Genomic DNA, 16,602 nt, shown 5'->3' on the forward strand with positions numbered 1-16,602 from the left:
TGCTTACCAGTCCAATGTCTTCGCAGATATTCTGGGGGAGATGGGGTAATGCTGAGCGGGACCCAGAGGACAGAACTGGGGGCTTAGTGGTCAAGAATGACTTTACTGGGATCTTATTAAAGAGCCAAGAGGAAAGAATATTTCTATGTCTGGAGATTTTCAGACAAACCAAATGGAGAATGCTAAAACTTGTGATTTAATAACAAAAGAAAACAAAACAAAAAGAAGAAGAAGTAGTACTGGGAACTTTTATTAAGTACTCCAGAAAGTCAGAAGAGTTTTTTCCTCCTAGAAATGACTGGCTTCACAGTCTGACAGGGTAAGATGTCACAGAAGCTGCACATTTGGTGTTCTTTTTAAAACTGATGCCATTTGATGACATAAGAAGGTCAATGAGAAAAGTGTGGGTCTCCATGTCTTATTTAGACCTTTTAGAGCCCAGGATCATTTTGTACCAAACTTTTGCTTGCTCCCAGTCATTCCCAGCAAAGGTCCACACTGAGGTCTTATTTTCTACAGCTGGGCTGTCTACTCTGATAGCCACTTGCCATCTAAATTTATTAAATTGAATAAAATTAAATATTCAGTTCTCAGAAGCACAGGTCACATGTTAAATGTTGAAGGGCCATGCATGTCTAGTGGCTATCGGACTGACCAGCCCAAATGTGGGCCATTTCCATTACAGCAGAACACTGTATTAGAGAATGCTGTTCTAGAGGCTTGCCTCACCCCTACACAGGGGGTGAGGGTCTCACCAGGAACTCTTGGGCTGGCGGTTTTCTCTCAGTAAATGCCTCAATGAGTCTGACTACAGGACTTCCTCTGAACTGTGTCCTACAACACTGAAGCTCTGCCTCTTGGCCCCTTTCTGAGACAAGGTCCTGAGAGAGATCTAGGACTTTACACTTAATCCTGTGTCTTCAGATTCCCTGTCTTTGTATTTTGAAATCTGAGTTATTTGCGTTAATTGGGTCTGTAACTAGCCAACCAATGTTCTGGCTAACTCTGTGAACAATGGAACGTGTGTAGTTTGCTGTAGAAAAGACCCTTAAATTGGGAGCCAGACAAATGAAGTGTGAGGCTTTAGGGCTCTATGGTTCGACTCATCTCAACAACACACAGAGGGCCGATTGACGTTCTCCCCTATAAGCTGTCAAGAAATGTGTTCCATTAGGTATTTTGCTTATCTATCTATATATTTACTTTCTTTCTTTCTTTCTTTTTTTTTTGGGTTGAGGGTGGGGATGATGAAGTAGCTAAGGAATGGAGGAAGTATTTAGGTTGAAACAAATAAACAAAAAACAATGGAATTTGAAACCCAAGGCCCACCGCGAAGAATGATGAGCCTTAGATGCATGTCAGAATTTTCTATGGTTTCACTGAGGAGTCGCTACTTTTATCTCCTCGGAGCTTGGTGATCACCCCGATTGGATATGAAGGTGTTGCCAGTTAGGTCCCTAAGGAGACCTGGGACGGACACTGCTGAAGACTCGATGTCACGGTCTACAAGTGACTTTGGACAATTGTGGAGAAAGAGGGTTGAGTGAGAAAAAAGTCTGAGCAACTGACTTAGACAATTCACCAGGTAGGATTTACCAATCAGCTTGGACCCACTCATTGGAAAGCCCTGATGATGGGCAATCACGGCCCTACGTATGCTCTGGGGAAACCCTCCACCAACCTACTTGTTATGAAAATCGTAGATCTCCTGGATGTTGCCAAAGATGACATGTTCTTTATTAAGGATCCCGGCAGGGATCTCCTCCACGCCGCTCGTCATTTCCCACAGGTAGGTCTGTAAGACAGCAACAGCTTCATCACAGGCAAGAACTACAAAATGCAGACAAAGTAAACAGGTCTTCACACTGGAGGGTAAGACTCAGACCAGGCTTGCATGTGGAGTGTGAAAAGTGAGATAGTTAGATACCCAGAACAGGAAGAAAGAACACCCAAATGTTCTATTATTTTCAACCGTTGCCGGGAAAACTCACATCCCGAGCTTCACCAAAGCACAAACTCCACATCCCTCTTACTTATTAAATGTGTTTGTTTGAGTGTGTTGGGTGGGGGTCAGCAGGTACAGATTTTCAGACTCAACTGAAGTTCATTGACTATGTCATGGTTTTTATTTAGAATTTAAGTCTCCTATAAGTTTTTGCTGGGTCCAGCTCCAGTCTGAGAAGTTTTTTTTTTCAAAAGCATTTTAAGCTCCCAGGCAATTACTACTGATTCTGGGAGCAAGATTTCCTCTGTTGGCTTTTATTTGTGAAGCTCTGGGAGAAGACAAAGAGCATTGAGCTTCTCTCAAGGACTTGACACTGGCATGGCTGTCATTTTTCTAATACAGCTGTGCACTGATGACTGCAAGACTTACCTCCAAGCACTCGTGTAAGTCCCTTACATAAGCCTTCTCTGTCTGCAGCAATTCAGCCATAATGAATCTAAAAGAAAACAAATGGGCTTTTCGTTGGTTCAAGATATAATACCTCCCTCCCTTCACACCTCACTCCCCCAACCCTGGCTTTCATGACATTCCCGAATGACCCACGTTTCGACTTCACCACTGTGTCTCTTCCTTTCTTCCAAACTCCCTCCCTTTGAGTATTCTCCTCAGAGGCCCTGTCACCTTGACCCCTTGTTCTGTATCCCTCCAGCCTGGGTGTGTTCAGCTAGTTCCACATCTTCTCCCTTTTCTGACCCAGTTCCCCTGCTCTGCGATGCCGTGCTGACACACGTGTGCTCTGGGTTGCACGGGTGTGCTTGCGTGCGTGCAGAAGCACGCAGTTACCACTTATATTCATTTCCCAGCTGCCTGTCTTCCTTCCACTCACAGCTCCAGGAATGATGATTTCTGTTCAACAGAACTGCTGACTTTTACCAAAATGCTCTGCAGTCCCATCAGTTAAGCCAGGTTTAAAAGCCAGGCGCCCATGCCCCAGACGCTGCCACGGAGGCTGGCGGGTAGCAAACTTCGTCTGTAAAGAGCTAGACAGTAAATATTAGTGGGCCCTTAAGTCTCTATCACAACCACTCCACTTTGCTGCTAGAATGTGAAAGGAGCCATGGACTCTATGTAAAAATAAATAAATAACTAGGTAAGTGTTGTTGTGTTCCAACAAAAGTTTATTTATGGACACAGCAGAGTTTCATCTAATTTTCAAGCGGTGAAATGTTTTTCTTCTGGTATTTTTTCAACCATTGAAAAATGTAAAAAATAATGTTGCCCTACGAAACAGGTAGGGGGGTTCAGATTTGGCCTGTGGGCCACAGTTTGCTGACCTCTGGCCTAGATTACCCCGTGTGCTTGGACACAATTTTGAAGCGGGCTTGCTTACAACCCGCACTGCAGAGCACAAGGTAAGGATGTTGTGACTGCTCTTCAGTCTCCCCTAAAGGAAAGCTTGAGCTCCGCACCTGCAAGGAGAGGGCTCCCTTCCTCTTGGGCCCCTGAACAACATGATGTTCCCGGGCGGTTATTACACTGATGATGCCTGGCTTCATTGTCACATACCGACTTCATTTGCTTTCTTTCACAGATTTTTTTCTATAAATGGTGCTTCTTAGCTGACATGGATGTAGTAATATCTAACTGAGCCAATGTATAGATTTATACATTGATCTTAGGTGATGTCAGCTTTTCATGGTAGCTCATAATGAAAACCGCTACTTGTAGGTGTCTTGGTCTTCACATGAAAATTTTGAGAATGATTAGCCCCAAAGTGTCCCCTGTTGGAAATTTCACAAGAAATATGAAAACGGACAGCACCTTTTTCCAGACATTTGTCTTTGTAGGGTTTTCCTTAAAGTAATCCATTGTGCTAGCAATGACCTTACCATTAATATTAAAGTAGTGATTAAAAAAACCCTCCCTTTTGCAGGAGTTCATTACCCATTCTCTTACTATTCTATGCTATTGGAAGAGTGGAAAGGGCATGAGCTTTGAAGTCAAACAAATAGAAACTGAATTATTATTTTGTCATTTACTGGAAGTAGGACTGGCTTTCCAAGCCTTAGACTCCTTACTTATAAATAACAGCTGACAACACTGGGTTGTCGCAAGGATTAAATAAGGTCATATAAGCACAGTTTCTTACACATTGCAGGTGTTTGGTAAATAAGGAAAGAAGGAAAATCAGAAGGGACATAATCTGACATGCTTTAAAAAGTTGTCTTTGGTTTCACTGCCTTGGGTTTCTGGTATTCCTCTACCTTGTCCCTTTTTCTCCATCTGCTTCCTGAAGTTTAATCTGTCTTCTTCATAATTCATCTCCATTGCCCTCCACCCCATTTTGTTTTCTTTTCCAGCTGTCCTTTCCCCTTCTCTGGCTATTTGGTGTCCCAGAGAGAGTGCAACAGGAAGATTTGGCCAAGTACAGGCTCTTTATTTCCCTTCCTGTTATAGGCTGAATTGTGCCATCCCATCCCCCATTCATATGTTAAAGTCCCAAACCCTAGTACCTGAGAATGTAATCTTATTTAAAAACAGTCCATTACAAATGTAAACAGTTAAGATTGGGTTATACTGGAAAAGGGTAGGCCCCTATTTTAAAGTGACAGGTGTCATTAAAAAGGAGAAATCTGGATATAGGTATATATTCAGGAAGAATGCCATGAACACCTGTAGCCAGCCATCTAGAGGTAAGGAGAAAGACCTGGAACAAATCCTTCCCTCCCAGCCCTCAGAGGGATCAGACCTGCCAATACTTTGATCTCAGACTTCTAGTCTCCAGAGCTGTGAAGCATTGTATTTCTGTTACTTAAGCCATCCAATTTGTCATACTTTGTTACAGCAGCCCAAACAAACTAATACACTCCCCAGATAAAACACAAGCTCTGGACTTTGCAGAACAGCTTCAGTTTCTCCAGCTCCAAAGGATCTGTGGTCCTACTTTATTTTGATAAGACCAACTACATTGGGCTTCTTAATTTTAGGACATACTGTTTTTTTCCCCAGCACTACCCAAAAGGAATCTTTCAAAATATTCTTCATAAAGCTCTTGCAAAGATCGCTGGGTATGTGTAACTTTCTAACACCAATATAAAGGAAGCAGAGCCATCACAAAGTGGTTTTTAAGGTGGACATGGTTCATTGTTTCCACTATCCAATGCTCTATAATTCTTGATTAGTGTGAAATGCAGGTGGAAGCATCATATCTGTCTATTCCAACCTCTGTGGGTGGTCGTGAGTACACATAAAGCTGTCCAAAGGAACATGTAGCAGTGAAAACCAAGCATAGTCACGAGGAGCTTGCTATGTGGGTAGATGCTCCCCAAAACATACTCTTTCTTCCGGGCCGACTTCCGCTTCTCTTCATTGACTTCGTGGTTGGCGTCCCGTAGCTTGACCTCACGATCTGAGAGGCTTGCTGGGATGATGTCCAGCTCTAGGTCCTTATTGTCCTATACAGAGAGAGATTGCAGAGGTCACCTTGGAGATGCCTTGGGAGGAACTCATCAGAGTCAGGAGAGGTGGTAGAAGGCAAAAAGAGAGGAAGATATAAGGGAGCAGGTTGAAAAGACAGAGAATCCCACAAATGTCCACCTACAATTCCTCTTTTTCATGAAAAAAATTTTTTTTCAATTAAGAAAGGTATAAAATGTTTAGGTCAAATGGTCAGGGCTAATATCCATGGAAAGGAAAAAAATAAACACATTTGATAATTAGTGTCCTATTTCCCCAATGACTTTAGTTCTGATTAATCTAAATGTACACACACACACACACACACACACACACACACACACGTCTAAAATTGGTTATTAACCATTAAAATAGATGTGAAACAGAAATACATACAGATATAAGAAAATTTTCATTTGTCAAAGGAAAATTATAAAAGCCAGTATTTTTATTTAAAAAAGCAACTTCCCTTGAAAAGAGAAAGCTAAATGATAGAACAATTATTAAATTTGCCCATCCCTGCTTATTTCAAACACTGTTTTGTATTTATACAGAATGGAAACCTCCAGGAAAAAAAAAAAAACTCACCGTTTAAAGCCTAGGGGAGGTGTTATTATTTCTCCCAATTTAGTGGTTTAACCAGTTCACTCTCTAGTCTGTTCTGCTTCAGAGCATCAGTCTATTTAAAGATTTAAGAATTAGAAATCCTAGGATTAAACTGCCAGCCTATATTTAGCTCTTAATTCATAGGTTACTGACCTCTATTACAAAGAAGAGATTAAAAGTCGGTCTTCCCTTGATTCTTGGCAAACAGTATCTCTTTTCAGTGAAAATGTCCAATAGCCTTTGCACAACTGCATCCCTTACTCCTGAAAGAACACTATTATACATCCTGGGGACCCTAAGATTTGCTGATTAACATAATTGGGTGGAAGATGGCACTGATGAAGCCAAGGTAAGGGGTTTAGTCCTCAAAGTCAACAGTTAACTCTACACATGGAAAAACTCTGTTCTGTGGCCATGGGCCTCAGCGCCGGCCAGCCAGTTTTGCTATTTAGCACTAATCATGAGGGGCTGAAGGCCAATGGTTCATCAAAATCCATCCCCCTGACTAGAAAAACCACACAAGGCAAGCGTTCTAGGGGTCAAGAGCTCAGAAAGACTGTTCCGGAAAGCCCACTTTCCTCCATGGTAATGAGAGGAGTGGTGCCCAGAGAGATGAGAAGGAAAGATGTCCCAGCTGGGCAACCCCATGCCTACCTCCGTGTTGACGCCTAGCGCTTTCTCCAGAGAGTACCGGTACTTTCCCATCCTCAGGGAGAAGTCTCTGTAATGCTTGTCCACCGTGGTCACCCATTTCCTGATCTCTGTGGCATGAATGTGGCCTTTTTCCACAAAGCTATCAGCCAGTTGAATCAGAAGCTTCACCTTCTCCTTTGTTTGCTGTCCCAAAAGATGGTCTCAAGTTACTAGATTTATGCTCACAACCCTTCACTCCTATCCCCCTTTCCATCACTCCCATCCCCCTTTCCATCACTCCCATCCCCCTTTCCATCACTCCCACCCCGCTTTCCTTCACTGCAGCCACAGATACTCCCTGCCTGCCTGGGTTTATACCCAGCTCTGCCCCTAGCTGGGAGGTCTTGAACAAATTACCTAAGTCCTCTGTGCCTCTGTTCTTTTACCTACAAAACAGGGATCATAATAATCCTCTGTCATAGGGTTGTTGTGAGCATTTCATGAGTTGGCCATGCAGCATGCTCAGAACAGTGCCTGGGGCACAGCGCTCTCATTAGGAGCTCAGGAAGCGATACATGTTAGCCATCATGATTACTGTAAGCATCTCGTACATTAATACGGTCCTTTAGAAGGTCGCAGAATAGGTTAATGTCACATCTGAGACTCATTTGAGTCTTAAAGCATCTCTAAAATGTGGGTGGCAGGAGGTGGTGTGGGTCTCCTCAAACCACAGATTAAAAAAACTGAGGCTTAGAGAGGCTTAGGGCTCGTCCAAGTTCATCCCACCTATAAGTGAATAATAGCACCTATTGGCTTCTGGACCACGGAGCCTAGTTCTCTCCCTTCACTGCACCGGCCTGAAGGAGGCTTTGTCAACAGCTCGGGTGACACATGCTAGGATCTAAAGAAATCTAATGAGCAGATTTCAGAGTAAGGTCTGTCCCTTTCACCACCAGGATCTTGTCTTTAGTTTCCCTTAGAGAGAGAGAGAGAGAGAGAGAGAGAGAGAGAAAGAGAAGAGTTAATGAAGTTAGTATCTATTATGGGGCTAAGGAAGGTGGAGTTCTGATATATATCAGATTAATTCCATTTCTAGCCAGAGTTTATTCAACACTTACTCTGTCCACACCACTGTGCAGAGGGCTGTGGGAACAGGCTTGGGGGGTAAACAAAAGAAACGAAAAAGATACTCATTTTCTCCAGTCTATATCTCTAGAGGGGACAAGATTGTCACGCAGAGTGGTTAAATAACTCAGGGCATTATGAAATTGAATGTCAACATGAGAAGTATGTAGAGTTAACACTGCAGGAATTTTAAAACAGGAAAAAATGAAGGTGGGATGGCATGGGCAGGAAAGGTCCTGTGGGGAGGAGGGACTTATGCTGGGAAAGATACGGAAACAAAGGAGATGTGTGGAGAAGTAAACATTTGCTCATCTTTTATCCTCAGGTTGGGTTTTGAAACTCCAAGATCAGGGAAGCTTGATTAATTTTAAGAAAAAGGGAAAACCATTTGAATGATATTCAGAGAAATAAAATTATTAACTTTTGGATTGGAGGAGAGGAGAGTCAAGTGTTGGTTTTGTTTTGTTTTTTTTGTTTGTTTGTTTTTGTTTTTGGTTTTTTTTTTTTAGATTTTATTTATTTATTTGAAGGAGAGAGAGCACAAGTGCAAGCATAAGAGGTGAGAGGAGGGGCAGAGGGAGAAGCAGAGTCCCCGCTGAGCAGGGAGCCTGATGTGGGACTTGATCCCAGGACCCTGGGATCCAGGTTTCCCAGAGATTCAAGTTTTGGATCATCCTAAGATCTAGATAACTGAGGGAAACTGAGGCAGAAAAATCTCTGGGGCAATAGCAGAACGGAAAGAAGAGCCTTTCTTTAGTCCATCCTCCTCCCTCACTTTCCAGGCTCATCTACAGACCTCCCACAAGAGACAGATCCCCTCAAGAAATGCCAGAGAAATGTCTGGAAAGGCAAGCAAGGCCAGGGACATGTGGGCTCCAGCTCTCCAGAAAGTCACACATTTGAGCCTCCCGATCTCAGGACAGCAGGCTGGTCCCCAGGCTGGGAGACAAGGGCCCAGAAGAGCTTTGTCGTGAAGGAAAGAAGATGGGTCTGAGGATAGAAGAAGTTTCTCCTTAACCATCATAAGGCAAAGAAAAACATCATGGGAAATTAGTTAAGATCCCTAGTAGCCTAAGGACTTCTAGCTTACTGCAGTTAGAGTTTTTGTTTTGTTTTTTCCTTTTCCCCTGAAAAAAAAAAAGTTACAAGGTTTGCTATTTATTGAAAGCAGAGATTAAATTTTTTGCAGTGATAATCAAGAAACCTTTATGTAAAACGCTTGAAAATATGTATTCTCTGCTCTCGGTAAAGAGACTTTGGCATGAAATGGGGGTTTTACAACCAGCTGGTGCCAGCAGTCCTCCTGGGAGTTCCACCACCAGAAATCATATCCTGAAACATGGAACTTATAATTCGGATGCAACAAGAAGAATGGTTTGTGGTCAAGAGTATCCCAGGTATGTGTGGAACCTGGGGGAGCAAACAGGCAGTAAATGGGCTGGTGTAGACAAGTCCTCCTTATGTGGCCTCACCTACTGGAGAGTTGCCATGCTCTTCACGGCCCCTAAACACTAGCCATGTCAAACCTCACATGTTCTTCCCGTTGTCACAGGTGGTTCCTACTCAGCCTTTCTGTCTTTCTTTCTTTTTTTTTTTTAAGATTTTATTTATTTTATTTGACAGACAGAGATCACAAGTAGGCAGAGAGGCAGGCAGAAAGAGAGAGAAAGAGGAGGAAGCAGGCTCCCTGCTAAGCAGAGAGCCTGACTCGGGGCTCAATACCAGGACCCTGGGATCATAACCTGAGCCAAAGGCAGAGGCTTTAAACCACTGAGCCACCCAGACATCCCTTGGCCTCACTTTCTATGCAACGACCTTCTTTCCTCTCCTCTCCTCCCCACAAGCTGAGTGGGGAATGCCCTTCCCAGCATCCCCATGGTGCCACACCATGGGCTACTTATGTGTCTCTTTCACCAGACTGTGCATGTCTAAAAGGGTTCCATCTTATTCATTTGAGTCTCCAAAGTCTAGAAAATAGTAAGGCATCCCATAAATGCTGACTAAGTGAATTCGTGAGTAAATACTGGGTTTGGAAGTAAGTAAAGTGGGACCAGCAAGAATTGAGGGTTTATGCTGGAAAAAATTCTGACCCATACATGGGACCCCAATCATGGCCACAGAACCTACTGGGAGTAGTCTGAAGTGATTTCCTACAAAGGAGGGACCACGAGGGCACCACACAACATGCCACATGCTTGGCCACAGCTGATGAGATCAGAGGTAAAAACCTGTCTTGCTGGTGCAGCCCACCAAGATGTAGCCACTGACTTCTGTGGCATCCTGGCCTAAAATCTCCATCTAAACAGGGGCAGGGGCAATGACTGGGTCAGTTAAGATTGTTTTTCTGGGGATTTGAATTGCATAGGGAAGTGGGTAGGGAGCAGCACGGCAGAAATGAAAATATAGGCAGTGGCCACGAGAAGGGAAGGGCAGGCTGCATCACAGTAATGGTGATCACCTATTCCTGATCCCCTGTCAGGAGATGAACAGACAGGGGCAGGGTGGGGAGTTGCTGGAACTGCCTTTGGTGTACCTTTCACGTCCAGAGGTGAGACTATTTTTGTTCTGCCCATCAGGCTGAGTCATTTGGATTTTCTTGGACTCCTGGGAGGTTCAGCCCTTGCTTCTCTCTTCTTTTCCACATAGAGCCATACAGGATCTTTTCCATTTCATAACTCAAGCCAGTTTGAAACTCAAATCTTGCCACCAAAACAGAGTAACTTATCTAGACTGATAAAATGGGGTCAAATTGCAGAGGCCTCTGAATGGTAGGTCAGAAGGAAGGGTGCGATCTAGTGGACAAAAGGGAGTCTTTAAGGGACATAATTCATCTGGACTTGGAAATCTAGAAATGACATCTCACTTATCTTGGGCTTCATGGGTCCCCTATAATGTATGTTTTCCTCTTTCCATTTTGAATTCTATATAATCTGCTAGAAAACTCAAAGGTAAGAAAGAAGGGGTCAGTAATTCTATTTCCTTCTTTATTTCCCCTTTCTCTTCCTTCCTCCCTTTGATCAGTTAATATCATACCATCTTTCCCTAATCAGTGAACCCTATGCTGAATATAGTTTATAAAAAGCCTCTTGGTGTCTTTTGCACATCTCACAGTTCTTTAAGATTTAGCCTTCTTGATATTATTCTTATAATTTCATTATCATCTTCCAATTTGCCTTTCATTGCTGATATTCCTTGTATTTACTGACACATTCTTTGTCGATAGGAAGTTATTGAGCTCCCTGATGTGGGTAAACAGTGCTCTTGAGATAGATCTTCATATTCATTCCAGAGGTGGAGACTTTGTTGTTATATATGAGAAACTAAAGCTTTCAAAAACATCTATTGCGTGTGAGCTATATTCCTCTTGATTCTCAGAAATGCAATGTCCACCTTTTATGTGAACTGTCCAGATTCTGCTTTTCTCAGTCCAAACCACCTGTCTGACAAGCCCAGTGTCCCCTTTCCTCATGGCCTGAATTCCTGAATTAGCTAACTTAGTTCAGCTCAGGCTCCAGTCACTTTTGTTATCACTTAATTCTCTCTTGTTAAGAAGAATTAAGTCCAATTTATCTCAAAGCTTCTTTCACTTTCAGAGATAAAATGACTGGTTTAAAAAAGTGTTTTTCTGGGATGATCAAAAAACCCTGATGAGATACCACTCGATATCCTCCAGGATGGCATTATGAAAAAGATGAATGATAACTAGTATCGGAGAGAACGTGGAGAAGTTGGAACTCTTCCATGCCACTGGTGGAGATGGAAAATGGCACAACCACTTCAGAAAACAGGTCAGCAGCTCCTCAAAAAGTTAAAGAAGAGCCACCGTACGCCTCCACCATTCCAAGCCTTGGTAGATAGCTAAGAGAACTGAAAAAATAGGCTTACACAAAGGCTTGTCTACAAATATTCACAGCAATACATTGCTCATGGTAGCCCCAAAACAATAACAACCCAAATGTCCATCAAATAATAAATGGATAAATAAAATGTGGCCTGTCTTTATAATAGAATATTATTCAGTCATACAAAGGAATGAAGTACTGATACATGTTACACCATGGATGAACCTTGATAATATTATAAGTGAAAAGAGTCAGACACAAAAGACCACATATTGTATGATTCCATGATTCTGTTTATATGAAATCTCCAGAATAGACAAAGACAGAAAATAGACTTGTGGTTCCAGGTCTGAGGGGAGGAAGGAATGGGGAATGGATGCTAGTGGCTATAGGGCTTGTTTTGGGAGTGAAGAATATGTTCTGGAACTAGATAGTGGCAATACACAACCTGTGTATATACCAAAACCAAATGATTGTAAAATTGAGAAACCAAAGAACCTAAAAAAAAAAAAAAAGTCTTGTTATGAGAAAGAAATAGATTATCTGTTTTTTGGGTGTTGAGTTTGGTAATCATGTCAAAAATGGGCAGAAGACATGAACAGACACTTCTCTAAAGAAGAAAAATGGCTAACATACACAGGAAAATATGTTCATCAGCCATCAAGGAAATTCAAATCAAAACCACATTAAGATACCACCTTACACCAGTTAGAATGGTCAAAATTACCAGGACAAGAAACAATAGGTGTTGGAGAAGATGTGGAGAAAGGGGAACTCTTTCACCTTTCACAAGGGGAAAGCTTCTTTCCCCTTGCACAAAGCTGTGCAAGTTGGTGCAGCCACTTTGGAAAACAGTGTGGAGATTCCTCAAAAAATTAAAAGTAGAGCTACCCTGTGACCCTGCAATTGCACGATTGGGTATTTACTCCAAAGATACAGATGTAGTAAAAAGAAGGGCCATGTGTACCCCAATGTTCATAGCAGCAATGGCCACAATCACTAAACTGTGGAAAGACCCAAGATGTCCTTCAACAGATGAATGGGTAAAGAAGATATGGCCCATTTATACAATGGAGCCATCAGAAAGGATGGCTCAGCCCTACTCAGCCATCAGAAAGGAGGAATATCCAACTTTTGTATCAATATGGACGGGACTGGAGGAGATCATGCTGAGTGAAATAAGTCAAGCAGAGAGAGTCAATTATCATATGGCTTCACTTACTTGTGGAGCATAAGGAATAACACAGAGGACATAAGGAGAAGGAAAGGAAAAGTGAATTGGGGTAAATTGGAGGGGAGACAAAGTATGAGAGAATGTGGACTCTGAGAAACAAACTGAGGGTTTTGGAGGGGAGGGACGTGAGGGGTTGGGTGAGCCTGGTGGTGGGTACTAAGGAGGGCAGGTATTGCATGGAGCACTGGGTGTGGTGCATAAACAACGAATCTTGGAACACCGAAAAAATAAAATAAAATTAAGGTGTTAAAAAAAAGAAAGAAATAGATTTCTTCCCGCTGTCCAGATGATTAAGCTTTCCTCCCATCATGTGTCTTGACCTCTTATAAAAATTGTGAAAACCTCAACAGGAATATATCTTGTATATTCTTCTAACCAGACTTTCTACAGCCTACCACAGTAAGAAAAATTTTGTTATCTTCTTATCCCCACCTGAATTCTCTTAATCTTATTTTTATTCTCATACTTGTGGATTGCTATGTAGAAAGAACCTTTTTATGTTCCATGTTTCTTTGAGTTGCTGTGTTTCTTTGGAGCAGAGTATAATAATTCAATATGCTCAATACGCTCTATTGGCCTACTTAGTCCTGAAGGCCACCATATTTACTCTCCTGTGGTTTCAGGTCAATTTGGTTTCCATTTCCAATTCACTTTACTGGTTACAAAGATTACAGTCAAAGTTGGCTGGTTAAAGGAGGCTTGCCTCTGGGAAGTGGGGCTGGAGTGGAACAGGAGGCTGTTGCCTTTCATCATAAGCTCTTCAAATGGATTCGTTATCCAGTAGATATCCTAATAATGAATAGCCCCAAGACTTGGAACTTGTCAGAGGGGAAAATGAAACCCCATTACAGAGTTAAGTTAGGTGGGTGAGGGAAGAGAAAGAGCCGAAGTAATAGAATCATATTAAACATAGGTTGGGGGAAGGAAGTCATTGAAATCTACTCAAACTTCTTTATTGCCCATGTTCACAGATACCTGCAGCCTATCTTCAATGCACGATTTGGTCACGTAAGTGAATAAAGTGTGGCTCTTATCCTTTGGGATCTTGCTGGCTCACCCCATCACACAGCTTACTGGAGAACAGGGTGGTTCGTGGCCACAGGATCACAGAGGGGGAGGTACTCCAGTAGAAAGGTGGGCTCTTTTTGGAAAGTATAAACCAGAAGGAAGAAAATGATATTCTAGGCAGGAAAATGGTATAGAGGAGGTAGAGAAGCAAGAAAATATAGGATGTATCTCTCAGAGGGTAGGAAAATACATCCATTCCTCTGGAGCATAAAATTTGCATAAAAGAATAATGAGGCTAAAGCTGGAGAGGTAAGGCGGTGCCATTGTGGAGGCTGTTTACCTGAAGGTGCTGGTGAGCCACTGAAGCTCTCGGACCAGGTGGTAAAATGACCCAGATGAACAGCAATGACGAGCAGGATGGATAGCAAGGAAGGAAAGGCCACATGCATGGAACCCAATTACAGTGGTTACAACGCAAATGGCAAAGAGGGGAAAGATGGAAAGAAAAATTTTAAATGGACTAAATAATACATTTCCACTTAGGCTCCAAAGATTCTAGTCCTAGGGAGTTCTACTACAATATATGGGTAGGAACCGCCAGTGGATCTGATAACATCCAGCTTCTTAATGACTCATTATTGACGCTAGTTCCAGAGGGGCAGATAGATATAGAATAGGTAATTCAAAAGCTCTTTTCATTTGGATTTGAAAAGAGTTCCGTGTATCTGCCACCTTCCTAGTGCTGTTTGCTCTTGCTGGTATTGAAATGAGTCCCTTATCTAAACTGACAGCTTTCCACACTGAATGGAAAAGCCCCCAAGCTCACTGGAATGCAGAGGAAGTTTTCCCACTATCAAACGTTCATAGTGTAGGAGTCAGAAAGTGAGTAACCCCTCCTGAAGGATCCATTCATGAACGAGGCTAAGGTTTGTCACAGCAAACTAGAGGAAATTTGCCTTCGTGTCAAAGTGATCCCTGGGGAGGACGGGCATTAATACATTCCCCGCCCCCGCCATGACCCCCCACAAAAGCAGCTCTCATCCAGGAAGAGCATCTGCCCTGTGAGGAAGTGATGCCAAGACAGGCTCCCCCACGGCAGGGAGCCCAGTGTGAGGACCGCGGATGCTACAAAGAGCTAACGGAGACAGATCAGATTTTCATTTCAACCCAAGGGTCCCCAGATCAAATCCTGGCTGTGAAAACACATTTCCTCTGACTCTAGCATTTCCTGCCTCAGTGTGAACAGGGGTGTGAGGGTGTGGGCTGTGTGTGCCAGTGCACATTTTGCTCCCCAGAGACCCCAGCCTGGCTCGTTTGCAGGTCTGAGGCCAGATGGAAGTAGTCAGTTCAGGAACTAAGACCCTTGTCTTCTTTGTGAACATGTCCATAGTCATCAGCCTATAAAGCAGACTTCCCAAACCATTCAAACACCAAGAATATGTGGTGCAGAGGTGCACACAGGCAGTGAGCATGTCACATGAATACATCCTTCTGCCTTACTGGGTCCGAAAGAACACAGCTGAGTCTAGACCTGGAGCACGAAGAGGAATATTTGTAAGCACAGTGCACACGAGTTGACCTCCCTCACATCGATGCTCCATCCAGAGGCTGCGATTCTCTGGGCATTCAGGCATCAAAGGAGACCCCCCTACCCGCCCTGTGGTCAGCACTTCGGGGTAGAGAGGCTGCTCTCCCTTCTGCAGCGTGAACCTGGCCAGACCGGGGAGAGCTGGAGGATGTGGGGAGGGCTCCGGAACGCCTCCTACCTTGGCAGGCACCCTGAATTCCCCATATTCTTTCAGCAGTTCCTGAGTCTCCTCTGTGGTGTCTCCCGTGGAGGTATGTGTTGAGAGGTAATATTCACCTGTTTCTTGGATCCAGTCCAGCGCCTGTGGGAGGAAACAACCCACCCAGTCCCCAAAAAGTCAGCTGTCCACAGGAAAACATGCATTGCTATGCTGTTTGGCACAGTGTGACAGACCCAGGAAAGGCTGGCACATTTTGGTCAGCATGTAGCTTGGAAGCTGATTTTATGATTGAACCCTCTGTTCATTGACTCAGAACATCCTACCAGCTGGAGAGTGTCTCATCCACTGGCCCTCATCTTCTAGGCCAGGCTCAGCATTGTGCAAAAGTTAGGGCTCAGCTAACCCCAGCATCTCCTCCTAGCTCCTGGTGCAGTGTGCTCGGTAAAGGCTGAATGACCAGTAAGTGACAGTCCGTTCTCTTTCCTTTCATCCACACCACTGCCCGTATCTACTCTGCCTACTGCCATGACCCTCTTCTGGACTGTCTCTGTGGCCATCTTGGTGAATGTATCACCGCCGGAACAGAGGAGAAGCCGGGAGAACCATGGACGTACCTGCTTTGCGCTGCGCTCAAACACGACATATTGCTGGCACTGGTCTAACCGCCGCTTCTTCAGGGTCCAGAAGTGCAGGACTCGGTTCTCCCGCTGTAAGAGCTCGCTCAAGATGGCTGCAGGGCAGAGAAGATGAGCACTGGCTTGGGAAGGCCCCAAACCCGAGCGGCCAGCCGCTGGCACCACACACCCCAGCTGCCAGACATCTGTGACTTTCCAGCCTCCCAAGGGGACTAATCCAGGTCCCGAATGTGAGGACAGGAAAGCATTTCCCAGAGGGGAGCAAGATCAGAGGGACTGAGGTGAGAACCTGGCCATGAGGCTCCATCAGTGAAGGGACAAAGAGCATGACCCTAGGGGAACTTAAAAGGGATCTTGATTCTCTTCATAC

At 43.8% G+C, this 16,602-nt stretch overlaps 1 protein-coding gene across 22 annotated transcripts in view; it reads right to left on the bottom strand.

The window, feature by feature from the left end:
- The window catches only part of KALRN (kalirin RhoGEF kinase), a 661,720-nt gene that overhangs the window by 240,728 nt on the left and 404,390 nt on the right, over positions 1-16,602 (bottom strand). For all 22 annotated transcript variants that reach the window (XM_044252163.1, XM_044252164.1, XM_044252161.1 and 19 more), the window contains 6 exons: positions 16,212-16,327; positions 15,616-15,738; positions 6,662-6,844; positions 5,282-5,400; positions 2,375-2,441; positions 1,686-1,795 (listed from right to left, as the gene is read on the bottom strand). In XM_044252163.1, the coding sequence (XP_044108098.1) occupies positions 1,686-1,795; positions 2,375-2,441; positions 5,282-5,400; positions 6,662-6,844; positions 15,616-15,738; positions 16,212-16,327 (718 nt within the window). The remainder of the gene's footprint in view (positions 1-1,685; positions 1,796-2,374; positions 2,442-5,281; positions 5,401-6,661; positions 6,845-15,615; positions 15,739-16,211; positions 16,328-16,602) is intronic.

The sequence above is a fragment of the Neovison vison genome, chromosome 6 (assembly GCF_020171115.1).
Source record: "Neovison vison isolate M4711 chromosome 6, ASM_NN_V1, whole genome shotgun sequence".
In the NCBI taxonomy this organism is placed as follows: Eukaryota; Metazoa; Chordata; class Mammalia; order Carnivora; family Mustelidae; genus Neogale; species Neogale vison.